The 14851-nt window shown below is 42.3% G+C and overlaps 1 protein-coding gene and 1 long non-coding RNA gene across 3 annotated transcripts in view; one reads left to right on the plus strand and one right to left on the minus strand.

Annotated features, from left to right (window-relative positions):
• The window catches only part of LOC128082644 (uncharacterized), a 53497-nt gene extending 44270 nt beyond the window's left edge, over nt 1–9227 (plus strand). The window contains exon 4 of the long non-coding RNA XR_008207761.1: nt 5812–9227. This is a non-coding gene — a long non-coding RNA (uncharacterized LOC128082644). The remainder of the gene's footprint in view (nt 1–5811) is intronic.
• The window catches only part of LOC128082642 (vesicle-associated membrane protein 2-like), a 37247-nt gene extending 22505 nt beyond the window's left edge, over nt 1–14742 (minus strand). Inside the window, exon 1 of one of the 2 annotated variants that reach the window (XM_052686982.1) lies at nt 14523–14742. In XM_052686982.1, the coding sequence (XP_052542942.1) occupies nt 14523–14524 (2 nt within the window). In that variant the 5' untranslated portion in view covers nt 14525–14742. The remainder of the gene's footprint in view (nt 1–14522) is intronic. The other variant, XM_052686983.1, reaches the window with a different exon arrangement.
• Nucleotides 14743–14851: the final 109 nt, after the last annotated feature.

Raw genomic sequence — 14851 nt, forward strand, 5'->3', positions numbered from 1 at the left:
AAATAAATGAAGCCTTTATTCATCATCCTATTTTATCACTTTTGAAGGAATTAAGGAAACTTGCCAACTACAAGGTGCCAGTTTACTAGCCTTTATATACACAAATCTCTATAAGGCCCAGAATCTAACTGACAATCATCAATTGCTGAAAAGTTTGGTTAAGCTCCACAACCCTAAATATCTATTTCAGATGCTGAAAGCAAAAGATATAACCAGATGCCAGGCATAAAGTGCATAATCTCATGAATCTCATGATACAAAACGACTATAGCAGTGCCACTCTCCTTGAAAAGGTGAGAGAATCATGGGCCTCATACTCAGAATTGGCAAAAGCCTCAATACCCTGACAATTCTTTACAGACTGCTTAAATTAGCCATTTTCAATTACTGCCTCTGTATTTCTTTGTATCCTGTTATCAGGAACTCTGAATATCAATCAGGTCAAGGTCTCTTGCCTGCTCATTACATCACAAGAAGTTTTTCCAGCGCTCATCACACATGAACATTCCCTGATTCATGAGGAGGGTTTCTCTCTTTTCCCCTTTCATAAACTCTAGGTATTTTGTACTCTAGCAGGACCTTATCAGGCTGCTGAAGTGACTTTAAGAGTTACTACACACAGTCAGCCTAAGAGGGTCTGGTTGCATTACAGGATGCATTAGTCTGTAGTCCAGCAGCACAGAATGCTGCTGCAGAGGAGGATTACAACCCACAGGCTATGTTGACACCACGTAAGTGGAGTCTGGGCGAAGCATGAGGAAAGAAATCTCTACTCCCACTCAGAGAGCTCTAGCTACAAAAAGCTACAACATATAATCTCAGGTATTTAGCTAGCCATCTAACTGTATCTCCAGCAAAAAACACTGGTCTATTTTCCTCTTTTATGTTGAAACCTATTATTTCCTTCAGGTATTTTTTTTTTAAACGTTAATCCATTAACTTTATGTGCTTTGATCTTTCCATAGGGAATTTATTTTCTCTCTTCAAAGACAGAAAGAGAAGATATTCTCCCCATTCTCCCCAGCCCATAGCTTATATTCTCTTCACGTCACAGCATGACTGCTTTTTTCTTCTTCCCTTTTTCTTCTTCTCTTTTTTTCTTTTTAATTTATTAACATTTAAGAAATCAAATTTCAATTTAGAAGTGAGACTGACAGGTTTATTCCTGATGACAAAAGGTGAATGTGGTCTCTGATGAAAAATCTGGAAGACATTACGCACACACTGCTGGAGCAAACACTCAACGAAAGGTTCGTTGAAGCAGAGCAGCTGAGGGAGAGCAAAGATACTCAAAGGTAGTCACAGACCAAAGGTGAGGAAAGAGGCAAAAAAGAGCAAGGCAGAATTAACTGTTTTACCCCACTAACCCACTTTCCCCATATACGAGCCTTACTGGGTATCTCCTCCTACCAGCACCACGCTATTGCAACCTACTGCTCCTCTATTATTAAACTAGTGTTTATTAACAGATGCATCACCAAGCACCCGGCATGCTTGTAGGAGTTACAGAAAATCGTGAGTAACAAAAGTCATCACCCTGAAGCCATCATCCTAGACAAACAGTGAGCAAAAGTAGCTGCAGACTGCTTTATTTCCAGGTACCTTGAGAGAAAAAAAAAAACAACAACAACAAAAACAAAACCTCAGAAAGAAGGTAGAAGTTTCAACTTCTTAGAAAATGTGTCCATTTCTGGAACGTTGTGACAGAGACACAGTCTCACACCAACTCAGTTCTGTGAGACAAATTTGGAGCACATCAGCAGCAAAGGAAAGAGATTATTAAAGCTCTGGGACAAATATAAACTCTACTCTCTATTTCTCTGATGCTATAGACAAATGACAAAATATTTGTTAGTGTTTTCTTATCAAACAAGCAACAAGGATGCTTACAAGCTTGCCATACAGGATACCTATAAACTTGCAGTAAGGAGCAGATAAAAAGATAAGCACCAATAACACATCCAACATAGAGAAAAGCACTACTGGGAAGAAACCTGGATTACCTGAACTGGGACAAACACCACCTCAGTGAACTGAGATGAGGCTCCCAAAAGAGGAAGCTCTTTCCAGTACCATCCAACAGCTAACTTTTCAGTTTTAGATAGTCTGAAAAACAAACAATTAAAACAAATTGCCTATCACAAAGCAGCCCGTTTATTCATGCACATGCAAAAACATCAGCCTCTCAGGATTTTATTTCCAAACAGAACAAAACACTGAGCTGTTAAGAAAAGCATGCTTTGCATCACAGCATCCATATGCAGAGGATAGCCCTTGCATAGCATCATGGAAACATCTAAACTGGGTGTCCACCACACTCATTTGCACAAAACAGCTGCCACTAAAAAACATGCGCAATTTGAAAAAGAAAACTTCATGCTCCTAGCCAGAAATGTTTGTTCCAGTTCTGAATATCTTCTCACCCAGAAATCTCACGCTTCTCTCGGAGTATTAAGATCTTCTCTCAATTCTTGAAAGGCCAACTTATTTGCTTATGATCTTTGAGTGTTCATTCTTTGTGTTCATCTGAAGAGCGGTTCTATATAAAATCTATGTGGTACATGGAAATACAAAGCACATTATTTTCTCTGGAAGGTTTTACTTTTCCAGAAGAACTTGATTTTGGCAGTAACAATAAGGAATTCTTAGTAATTTGGGGGCACTTAGAACTATGTTAACTAAATATAATCCTTGAGTCTTTTTCTTAAGGGAATGCAGAACCAACTACAATATCTTCCTTTCTTTTTTTCCATTTTGAAGACAGAAGGACTGAGACAGCACTGATTTCCTTCTGTGTGTAATACACTGAGACAGTGTGATGCCTAATGTAGCAATGAGTTGTGCTTGTTCACATTCTACATTCCAGTCTATCCTTAGATTTTCTTTGCTCAGTCTATCTGTATGCATAGTAAAAATAAAGCAGAAACAATCTACTCCATCTCAAAGGCACATGACCCCAATTCAGCCCCGCTCATTGACAGACATGGGTTAGCAACAGAAGTGATGGTATTGCCTCAGTAATTCTTCCTGCCTGAATATAACATAGGATCTTTGTCCTGCTGAAAATGAAGGAATGTGATACATTTCCCTATTCCTCTTCACTATATTCTCAGTGTACACATACAGTACAAACAAAGCTCATCAACTTTTGTCCAAAAAGCCCTTTAACTAGGAACTGGGAAAGAATGGCTCAGCATGACCATCTCTCTACATCTGCATGTACATAACAACAACATCTAGAGTTAGTTCTAATACTTATGAAAAGAGTTTGGGAAAGAGAAAACCTGAAATTTTAAGTCTTCCTTAAGTGACAGGACTGGGCTGTTGATCTTTTCAACAATCACATGCCTTGCATTTCTGCAAACACCAAGGCATCCACAATGCTGCTGTCTGATGTAGGAAATTAAAGTAAAAGAAGTAGCCTCCACTTTAATGATTCTGATTTTTTCTGAACTGAACCCAAGATAAGAATTTACAAATTAGAGATTGGCAGAGGAAAAAAACATATGAAGGTCTTTCTGAAATTCAGAAGTTCTGCTTGGCTTAAAAAAAAAAAAGAGTCAAGGCCCTCATCTTAATTCTTCAAATACTCCAAGTGAATTTTCTTCTGACTTCAGCCTGCAATCAGTCTTGTCCCGCATGAAAGAAAGAAGCCAACTTTGCTGAGTTTATTCTCTCAATAAGAAAGCCCAGATCAATAAACGCAGACTACTCTACTTGGACCGAATTAGAGGAAATTGTAGCTCAGAGCAGAGGGATTCCCTTTGTTTATTTGACGGAATTACAGCAGTCCTGTTTCCTACCACCACTGGCTGCCTGTTAGGTATATTTCTGCTGTTAGAGCCCAGAAACACACTGCTGCTATCACAGCACAAACTCAGAGGAAGGCCATATCCAGGGGAAGTTAGGCTAGGAGCCCTCCATCCCTTGGAGGTGTAGCTGATGCTCAGAGGTTGATAAATCAAAATGAAGCAGCCTCAGGAAGGGAGAGGTCTCAAACATTGACAGACAAGTCGCATTCACCACGGAGAAGATTCAGGGCAGGCACATTTCAAGTTAGACCATCTGCAGTGAAACAACAGAGAACTGTATTCAGTGTATGAGTCACTGCCTAAGACACCTGGCTGCCAGGGACTGTTACGTGACTGGTGCTGTCAAGAGACAGAATGTTTGTTTGGCATAGCAAGCTGCAAGTGTGAACACCTATATTCGTCTCCTCTTCCCCATACATTTACTGCGTTGCTATCCTTGCCCAGTACTCACAATACTTCTCTACTACCTCTCAAATGAGAGGCATTCCTCATTTATTGCAACTTATTTCACCGTAGGTCCCAGATGTCAATTTTTTTTAAAGATATGAAGAAATATTTATCAAACGTTCTCTGTTGTTACTTACAATGCAATGACCATCAATTTCAAAGTAGAAGTTACAGAAATAAACATAAGCCTTTCAGAAGATCTTTTCAACCCAACGTTTTGCAAGTGGTCACATATATCCAGACACCAAAGCACAACTACTCCAATCAGGTTGGATGGGGAACAGCTTCCTTTACTGTCAACCAGATTCACTCCTATAAACAAACAATGACAGAACAAAACCAGACACAAGCAGTATCACCACACTTAATGTAACAAATGAAATGCAGTTTTAACATTTGGCTAGTTACTAGTTAACTTGTTAAACGCTTTTACAATATTTGGAGATTTTTCAGATTCCCTCAGCAGAGCATGTAATGCTTAATTCATAGGGAGCAACCTTCTGAGCTACATTTTTTCTACATTTTTTAATGCTTTCCATCAAGTTATGCTGTGCTGCTGCAGCATCTCAGGGTGAAGCTAATTTGTACAGAACTGTATAGCGATATGACATAGAGCCAGTGAGAATCCTCCAAGGATTTCAGATTTAACTTCCTATGCTGATCTGATCTCTGGGACTCCTTTTTCCCCTGCTGGTTAGCAGCTCATCTTCTAAAGGGCTTTAGTACTAGCAACCATTCAGTGCCTTATAGTGCCTGGAGTACTTGTTACAAGAAGCACCATTTTCTCCAAAACTACTGCAAGTCTCTCCAGAATCTTGATACCTCTTGTACAGTCACAGTTCTAATGGATGCGAAGCTCTGCTCTTCTCCCTAAGAACAGTATTTCCTTTCCCAAGGTGCAGACCACCTCTTGATTCATCCACACTCCTTATCTGACACATTAAACTAATGCATTTCCTTCCCTTAATGCCTGATTCTGGAACTGTTGCTTTATTCTAAGTCAAAGTCCCTTCGTTCTTCACAGTATATGTCACTACCCTGACTCCTCATGAGATAACAGTGGGGAGAATGGGCTCAGGACTGAGAAGAGGCTTTACTTCTAAAACTATACCGAAGAAGGTCCTCAGCAACCAGCTTTCTGGAAGCCAGCAGTGAAAACAGTATCAGCTTGTACAGTTCATAACTGGCTTTGCCAGATGGGAGTTGAACAAGAAAGTACCTGTCAGTTATGGTTACAGTTAGGAGCTCATTCTACTGCTAAAACTTTTCAGTCTCTGCACAGAACTTAAAATCAAATCCACTTACCCTCCTTAGAGTTAACTGGATAAAACTGATTGTCAGAACAAGGTCAGAGCAAGGGCAGTGAATCGGTACTGCAGGGGTCTCAGCTTCAGCTTCACTACTCTAGATACACAGACGTTATTTAAAGATAAAATAAAATAGATCATATTGCTTCATGTACACTAAGCAGTTGGGAAATGACATGCAAAATGTGCAGCTTAGTGTCAAGATGCCATGACGTGATATATTCTGCCTTTTCCTTCCCTTCTAGTCTTCTTAGGAGAATTCGTTCAGTGCAAAGAAAACGTTCAGTGACTTGAAATATTTCTGTATGTATATCATCTAGTCAACAAAACTGCTGAAAAAACATCACCGTGTGATCTTCGTGGATGTGTGGGAGAAGGTATCACAGCTGTCAGGGAATGACTGTACCACTCCTTGCTGGAAAGAAGTCAAATGTTTCAGAAGCAGTCATTTATAGTCTGGTGGGATTTCTGCTAAACACACGGGATGTACAGACTGTCGATAACTTCCAGGAAGATAACTGCTGATTCATCCTGGCAGTACCCGCTCTCAGGCTGAGCTCTCCCTAGATCCCAATCAGCAGAAAGGCTCCCAGCTACAACACTGACACCAGCTCAGAGGATTCTACTTTGAAATTCTCACATAAGCTGATGGTCTACAAGCAATCACTGCATCTCAGGCTGCTTTAGAAGTGTGAGAAACAACTAGAAAGCCAAAGTCTTCCGGAAAGATTCTTCTGCCATTTGGCACATCTGTGGTGGAAAACAAAACCAGCCATATTTATACACAATTCTGTCACCTGCAAATACAAGTATTTGGCCAAAAACAATCCTCGGAAATCAAGCCTACAGTATTCACCACTCCCACCCTTTACAAGGGATGCAAAGTCATCTTGCCAGAGTTTTGCTTACTGATGCTCAATCTGAAGCCTATTTAGGAATCCTTGCATTTTTGCAAATAGACAAGTCTAGATATCTTATGTCAACAGTTTTGAAAGGTTTGATCCCACTGAGGATGTTTCAGGTACACAAAGTTGCCAAACATTTTAGCTGCTCAGTGATAGCACAAAGCGCTCTACACTTTCCAGGATTAGGTCACAACCCTCCTTTTGCTGTTATTGATTAAAGCTCTTTGTTTCTTTGCTTCCCTCCCCCTTTCCCTATCTGAATTGTCACAGCTATCAGGTGCATCTATCCTCTGTGCACACACTGGAAATTGATACTATTGGAGACACATGAAGAAAAGAGAAAGGGGAACATTCAGCAGCTATCAGCAAATCTAACCAGAATTCAAAAAGCTTTTCCACAGATCGACCTAAATGAGAGAGAGGTTTTGTTTTTTTCCCTTTATAAGCATTGTTGAGGATCAGAGCAGTAAGAGATGTTTAGTATTAGAACTCCTTTCTAAACTCCAAAAATTATGCACAAAACACCTAAACACTAAAACACGTTATAGGAACCCTTCCATGCAATAATCTGTGCCAACAGCTGGAGGATGACAGTAGATAAGTTTGTGTTTTCAAGCAGCAGTGCCCTTTGCCTTACTGCAGCTCACCATAATTAAGGCCCTGAGTAAGGCCAGATTCACCAGCACATTAAAGAGGAGCTATTTTTGTATGTGAACGCAAATGAACAAATGTAATTTCTAACCATTAACCTCCTGGAGAAGACAGCAAGTGAGCTCAAGGATGATTAGTGATTTTCATTGTTTCTAGGGAAACTTTGCCAGGACCTAAATGTATACAGAAAGTCAGTGCATCGCCTGACTCAGGTCTAAATCGGCAATGAGCCCATTACAGAAATTCTGCCTCCTCAAAACTGGTATCCTTGGTGTGGAGAAGATGCTGAGAAGCTCATGGAGCCAATTCCTAAGTCCTTTCCTTTGCAGATTCCCACTTATGCAGAGCTCGATACTTTGGGCTTACTGCTCTGATGATTCAGAGATGAATTCCAGCAAGAACTTCAGTACACAAGGCTCGCTGGGAAGACCCACTCCTTATCTCCACTTCTGAAATACATGAACTCTAGACTGATGGAGAAGGTCTGAGTAGACAGGGAAGATATTAGGCTAAAGATCTCTCCTGCTTTTGACAGTCAAAAAGAACTGCCAGCATGGATGTAAGGAGCACTATCTGCTGAGCGTGCCCATGAAGCTCCTGTGTGACTTTCCAGTGACAGGACTCGAGGGAATGGCATGGAGCTGCATCAGGAGACAGTTGAGTTGGTGTTAGGAAGAGGTTCTTTGCTGATAGGGTTGCTGGGCACAGCACAGGCTCCCCAGGGTCACGACCCTGAACTGCTGGAGTTCAATGAGCACTTGGCCACTGCTTTCAGACATAGGGTTTGGATTTCGAGTGGTTCTGAGTGGAGGCAGGGATTGACCTTGATGATCCTTGTGGGTCCCTTCCACAGCCATTCCTTGAAGCAAGACTACCACCACGCACAGTCATTGTACTAGCTTAACAGCCAACACAGTGCTAAATAAATCAGCGGGTAGAAAAGTAAAGGACCTGAACTGCAAAAGCCATACCTTGTGGGTCATAACCAATAAGGTCTTGGCAACCTTACCTAAAACCAGCCTGCTGCATGTGACAGTGAGATTTGCTTTTCCTCTGTTATGGATTTAGACATCCTAACTGGATATGAGCATGTATGATTTTACTAAACATGCAGTCTACTGAGACACTACTTACAAAGGAACAGAATGAGAGTTTTCCCCCTCTACCAAATTCTACCAAGCTTTTGCAAGAGCTGGTTTAGAGAGATAGAGGCAGACAGCAAGTTAGAGAAGACTGCATTGAATATGAAAAATGAGGAAGCCTGCTTGCAGGGAATCTGGATTTTGTACTCTGGGAGGAATACGAGCACTTGAATTCAAGCCAAATTTAATAATGCATTCCAGTGATCTGCTTTCTTTTTTTTATTTATTAAAGAAAGCATGAAAGATCTACTAAGTTGTAATGCGTAACCTTTGGTCTAATTCTTTTGTATTTGACTCTGCTGTCCCATTTAGGTACAGCCTTGTTTCTGTTTTTTTTTTATTAATTAATAATATAATTATTCTATTATATTATTGCTGGGACAACTTATCCATTCTACAGAAATTTAAAATTTAGTGAAACACAACAAAATCCATCTTCTAACCCTCAACCTGAAATTTCCATCCATAGCAGATGAAAAAGTTGAAAACTCGAACGCTTGGAAACAGTCAAATGTTTACCTTCAACATATTCATTTGTGAGAGATGTTTTCAAACAGAATCACGGAAGGCCTGAGGTTGGAAGGGGAGGTCATTCTGTCCAGCTAAAAACAGGGCCCACAAGACCAGGTTGCTCAGGACATCTTCTGGTCAGATATTTTAATATCTCTAAAAACAGTTCTCCATACAACGTTCCCAAACGTACACGTAACAGTGCTTTAAAAGGTTATTTAAAAACCAAAACTTGCAGCTTCATTTCAAAGAATGCAAAGAAGTCTGTTTCATAACTCTGTAAAATATTTCCCCACATGCAGAAACGTGAAATAAAAAAACCCTTTTCCCTGCAATGACTGCACTTTTAATGCCGTTCAAGTTCTCAATTTCATTCTCCAATTAAAATTTTGAAGTTCAGTCCTATAAATATCCACCTTGATCTGATAGGAACATCTTAAAAGAAAACCAGCATATCTGGTATTACGTACTAAGAGCAGTTCAGTACAACACTCATCACTGTGGATTGCCAGGAAATACTCTCTTCAGTTCTTTCGTCGATCATGTAAGGAGTTTGTAAACTGTGGATACTTCCTCTCCTACTTAACTCCAGACCAAGGACACATCACAGCCTCTGGTGTATTCCCACTGCCCATCAATTCTAATTCTCTGACTTCTTGCAAAGCTTTCTCAATCCCACAGGCTGTTTGCCATATTGTATAATAACAAAATCTAGAGCTAAAGTTCATGGCACTGAATCCTCACAAATACAAATGGTCAGCTACTTGGTGCTTCCAAAACACAGGCAAATTCCCAGCTCTGATGTATAAATATGTGGTGCCAACACTTGGTTTCAACATGATTACTGATTTACATTTAAATACCACTGAAAAACAAACCAACAAAAAATACTGAAGTTGAAATAATAGTTCTAATGTTCTGAAAAATCATCCTTTCAGGTGACCTTGTGATACTGAGTCCAGCAGATGTGAGTTGCCACTTCAGAAATTTCTCTCTGATTTACTCTGAAATAGAAGACTTTTTTTTTTTTTCCCCTGTATACTTGTCACTAAATTTTGTACCTGAAGAGATCAAGGTACTTGCTTAGGTATTTCAGATCATTTGGTCAGAAACTTCCACTCTAATTATTTCATCTACAATGTAATTCAAACTGACAAAACACTTGCAAAAGTATAGACAGATCTATTTCAATGAGTTACCACCTTTTAAGAAAACATAAGATTTTCCATAACTGAACAGCAAAAAACCCACCTTGCAATCATTTGCTGACAGCTGAGTGGATAAAGGAAATGAGTTTAGAGGGGTTAAGTCCAGACAGAGAAAAAGCAATTGCATCATTAAAAAACGCCATCATAGTTAATTCCTGGTAATGGCCATGAGCAATGACAGTACACAGCACTGAATGACGCAGGTGAGAGGATATTCTCTGTAAGTCATAATTGCCTAAGATGAGCTGTTCAGTCATTTGTACTTATTTGGGACAGTCTGTACTGCCCCTTCCAGGGCACCATAAACATTTTGCTAAAGCTGTCAGTGAGAATCTACCATGCATCCTGGCTGAAGGGCAGTGAAATGAAGGGAAAAAGGACACTTAATACCAAGCTCTTTTCCTGATCTACGCCAGTTCCTGCTGGGAGCAGTACATACCTGCGTACAAAACATGGATTTGCCTGGTGCTCTAAATATCCATTTTTCAGCAATATCTTAATTGAGTAAAAAGCATTTAAAAAGGAGAAATGCTCCTCTGGCAGACTAGTTCAGCTTCTAATAAAACCACTTCAAGTATCCTATAAATTATTCTGCTGCTGCAGCTATCTACACAAACCACCTGCAGGTCAACTCAGACACATTCCAAGGAAAGGGATCACTGAATTGAATGTGTTTGGGTTTCACCTACTCATATTAGCCTACTTAGCCTATTTTCAAGAACGTTTGTTGTGAAAAATATTCACTATGCCTGTACTTATCACAGATAATTTTCAATTGTCTCCATGCTGGTATTTAATCCTTCACAGAGGTCCTCAAGACAACATTCAGTTTGATTTCCACACTTTCAATCACTCATCATCTAAATATCCAAAAGACTTGCAACCCGTTTGGGACACCCTTATATCAAAATGCAAGTGCATGCAACAGGAACAACGTCTAACATGAGTTGGAAGCATTTATTCCTACTGCTGCACACGAAGAACTCTGCATGAATCAATACTACAGGACCCTCAAAACCATTATACCCTTTGACTCACTGCACAGAGAATTATATGTATGTGAAAATACCAAAACAATCTAGCTTCTCTGATTCTGAGGCACCTGACCATAAGATGCAAAAGCTCGAGAGTACAGGGGACCAAAATCTTCCTGCCACCATGGATTTCCAGAGCTCTTTTGGTTTCTAGGGGAATGCAGACACCAGTATGGAGGTGCTGCCACACTTACAAAATTCATCCCATCTATAATTTCCTAGGACAAACACTGGGCATACTCACTTTGCAGCCCACTGAATGCCCCACGCAGTGGATTGGGATCACAAAGAGAGCTGCACTAAATTGGTTTGGCTCTGCTGCTCAGTATGAAGGAGTGGCGTGGTAGAGAGATTTTGCTGAGTTCCATAAAATTATGTCCACAGAAGGAGGGCTAAGTACAACTCTCCTTACAGCAGGAGATAGTCATGCCACTCCTTTCAGAAGAACTGAACAGAAATTCTACCAGAACATACTCATTACCATTGGTAGAAGCATTTTAATCCCAGCCGCCTCATCTAGGATCTTCTCCTTGCTGCTTCGAAGCAAGCATGATTTTATTCATTTATTTTAGAAACTGCTGCCCTAGGAATGAGATCTAGTGATGCAGGCCTGCCCTGGGGAGAGCCAGGTGCTTTATTTTGCTGCTTGTCTCAAAAAGTAGTACCCTGAAATAGAGCTTATGTTGGACTAATGCAATCAAAGGCACCCTGCTGTCTGGTCACTGACCTATCTGTAAACAGCAGATGACATGATGCCATAAGCTTCTATTAGATATGATTACCTACTGAGATGAGACCACTGTAAAAGAAACAAAACCATGCACCTTACCTGCTGCTGTTAGTTTATTCTCCAGAGCTAAACAATGCCTATAAGCACCTCAGATCTGAGCATCATTTTTGACTACTCTTCTCTCTTCACTGCTCCTCCTATCTCTTCCAACCAGATTTTTGTCTTCTCCTTACATCTGGAACAACCCTTCCAGCTACACTGGGCAAGGTCCAACTCTTCTTTATTCTCACTGTAGATCCCTTTTATATCCCTCTTCTTTTATTCAACCTTTTTATGCCACAACTTCTTCCCCTCTGCCTTCACCAAAGAGAAAGATGCCTGTTAGCTGAATGTGTGTCACCTGCCCTGGATTCTGCCCACTGCTACAGAAACCACAGGGACAGATTCTCACCTGATGTAAAGCAGTGCAGGTAGCTGGAGTGCACGATCATGAGCCACAGAGGAAGTGGTGAACATTGTTCACTGATTTCCAATGTCAGAGTAGGAGATCAGAGTGAAACTGATACCTGCTAGCTCAAAACCAACAGGAAGCAATTTTCACAGCCTGCACAGCTCAGTTGTGGAGCTCTTTGCTACTGCACACAGCCAATGGAGCAACTGGACACCTTCATGAAAGAATAACAGCAAAATCCACTGAGAATCATAAAATACAAAGAAGCTCCCTCTGGTTCAGAAACTCACTGAGCCTCCTTGGTTCAGTTTCAAGGACTCACTGAGTCTTTGAAAACTGGGAAAGTACTCTGGGAGCACAGCTGTATACCCACAACCCAGTGGAAGAGTTCTGTACTGAATCACAGTTTGAGTTAGAAGGCACCCTTAAAAGCCATGTAGTCCAACTCGCCTGCAATGAACCTACAGCCAGATCAGGATGCTCAGAGCCTGGTCCAGCCTGACTTTGAATGTGTCCAGGAATGGAGCACGCACCTCTCTGGGCAACCTGCACCAGGGCCTCACTGCCCTCACTTTAAAAAACTAATGATGCTACTTCACACCAGCTGAAGACACAGCATCCTATCTCAAATGCACATCCACACACACATGGAGGAAACGTGTCCATGTTTGCAACATTCTGTAGGAGTAACAGCAGAGAGAACCTCTAATTGCCACTAGCAGTTAGCTGTTATGGTCCTGTGAAGTACAAAAGTTGCTGCGGCTACAAGTCCATTGCTAAGTGCACATTTATCTCTCATGTTCATCACTAACTCAGAAGCCACTGGGACATGATATTCTTGCAGATGTTCCCAAAACAAAACAAAAAAGTCTTCATATCAATACCTGGCAATGAAACAGAAGCCAGCTGACAGTGATGCTGCCAATTACGAGCAGCTTATTTGTTTCAGTTATCAAACTGAAACATTATTGTCAAAATAGACAAAAACTGCTTTCTCTTTTCCATCTAACTCCTGTCAGAATTTGATACAAGTCCCTTATGGAAGCACAACCCAGTTCTACTAGCATCACCTCACTTTTTCTGCTTTTATTTACAAAGCCCCATGAGCACCACATTAAATACCCCAAGACTGAAATATACATGGGTTAAGACAAACGTTATCCAAGTTATTGCTTCATGTTGGAACAGTTTCAATTGTGTAACGCCACAACAGCAAGCACTTGTATTAATCACTGAAGAACAGCTCACATACAAACAAAAGTATTTGACGTCATCATCTGCCTCTTGATATAAACACAACTAGGCAACAGAAGCTTACAGTGAACCAGCTTTTCGCCAGATCAAGTTCAGTGTTTACATAAAGGATTTCCTTTAGAAGCACCCTGCCTTGAAAACCTTTCAGGCAACATGGATAAAAGCTTATTGTCTAAGAGAGCATTAAGAAAAAAGCCAACAATCCAAAATGTGTGCTTGTAGACTCAAGGCTGTTTCCACTTCTTCTATGAATCAGCCGAGCCCAAGATCTCCCACCACCACCACCCAAGTCCACAGCTTTCCAGCCCCCATACTCCTTTCTGCTGTGTAGCACTCCCTGAGATTGTTTTAGACATCTTCTCCAGCTGTCCCTTAGGAGTGACTGTGAACGAGCAATGAATTGAGACGATAGTAAAATCGTGCGTTTAGGCACCAGATTTTTTTTGTGAATGAACACAGTTCCGATCAATTTCTACTTAACTAAGCACGGTTCTGATTTAAGAATTGACTTTGGAGGCTTCATCGCTGTCTAGCAGAGAGCATTGCTTTTGTTAACGCTGAACTGAAAGATTTGGAAGAGATTTAAAGGGATACAAACGAGAAGCAACAGATAAATCACCGAGCCGTGCAGACAGGGGCCCCTGGTCGTGGGTGCGGCGCGGCTGAGCGGATCAGCCAGCGACTATTTGAGAGAGCGTTTCATCAAACGGCGAAAATAAACAGGACTCGGCAGCCGTGGCTCAGCGCCGCTGAGTGACTCAGACCGTTCAACAGCCCTGCACCTGTTGAGGATCCCGGCCCAGCGTTTCGACTGTTCACCCGAGTTAGCTCCCCGCTGCCTGCCGGCTACGCGCACAGCGCTCGCAGCCCCAGCCCGCGCTCCGCCGCCCGGCTCGCGTCCGCCCAGCCCCGAGCCCCGGAGCCGGCGGCCGCGCGGGTGCCACCCACAAGGGCTGCGGCGGCTCCAGACACCGGCTCGCCCCGGCCCCCTCCCGCCCCGCAGGCACCGAGCCCACCGGCGGCCGCGGGAGAGCCCGGCTCTGCTCTCCGCTGGCGGCCGCGGGCACTCACATGGCTCCCGACCGCCGCTGCCTCCGCTCCCGTAAAGATGGCTTTCCGGCCCCGCTCCGGCTGCCGGCGGTCTCTCAGCGTTGTAGGCACCGTTGCTGAGAGAGGAGGGGTAGGCACCAGCTACTGAGCATGCCTGTGCCTCACATCACGGAGTAGGACGTCGGCACGGAGGTACCCCCTCCCCACCTCACGGCAGGCAGCAGAAAGTCCTGGAGTGACTCATGCAAACGCAGCCGCCGCTCCGCCCGCGCCGCCTCCCCGCGGGGAGCAGCAGGAGCCTGGGGTGCGGCTCCAGGGCTGGACTCGCCCCGACGGCAGGTGTGAGGAGG

This window comes from Tympanuchus pallidicinctus, unplaced genomic scaffold, assembly GCF_026119805.1.
Source record: "Tympanuchus pallidicinctus isolate F22 unplaced genomic scaffold, pur_lepc_1.0 scaffold22, whole genome shotgun sequence".
NCBI lineage: Eukaryota > Metazoa > Chordata > Aves > Galliformes > Phasianidae > Tympanuchus > Tympanuchus pallidicinctus.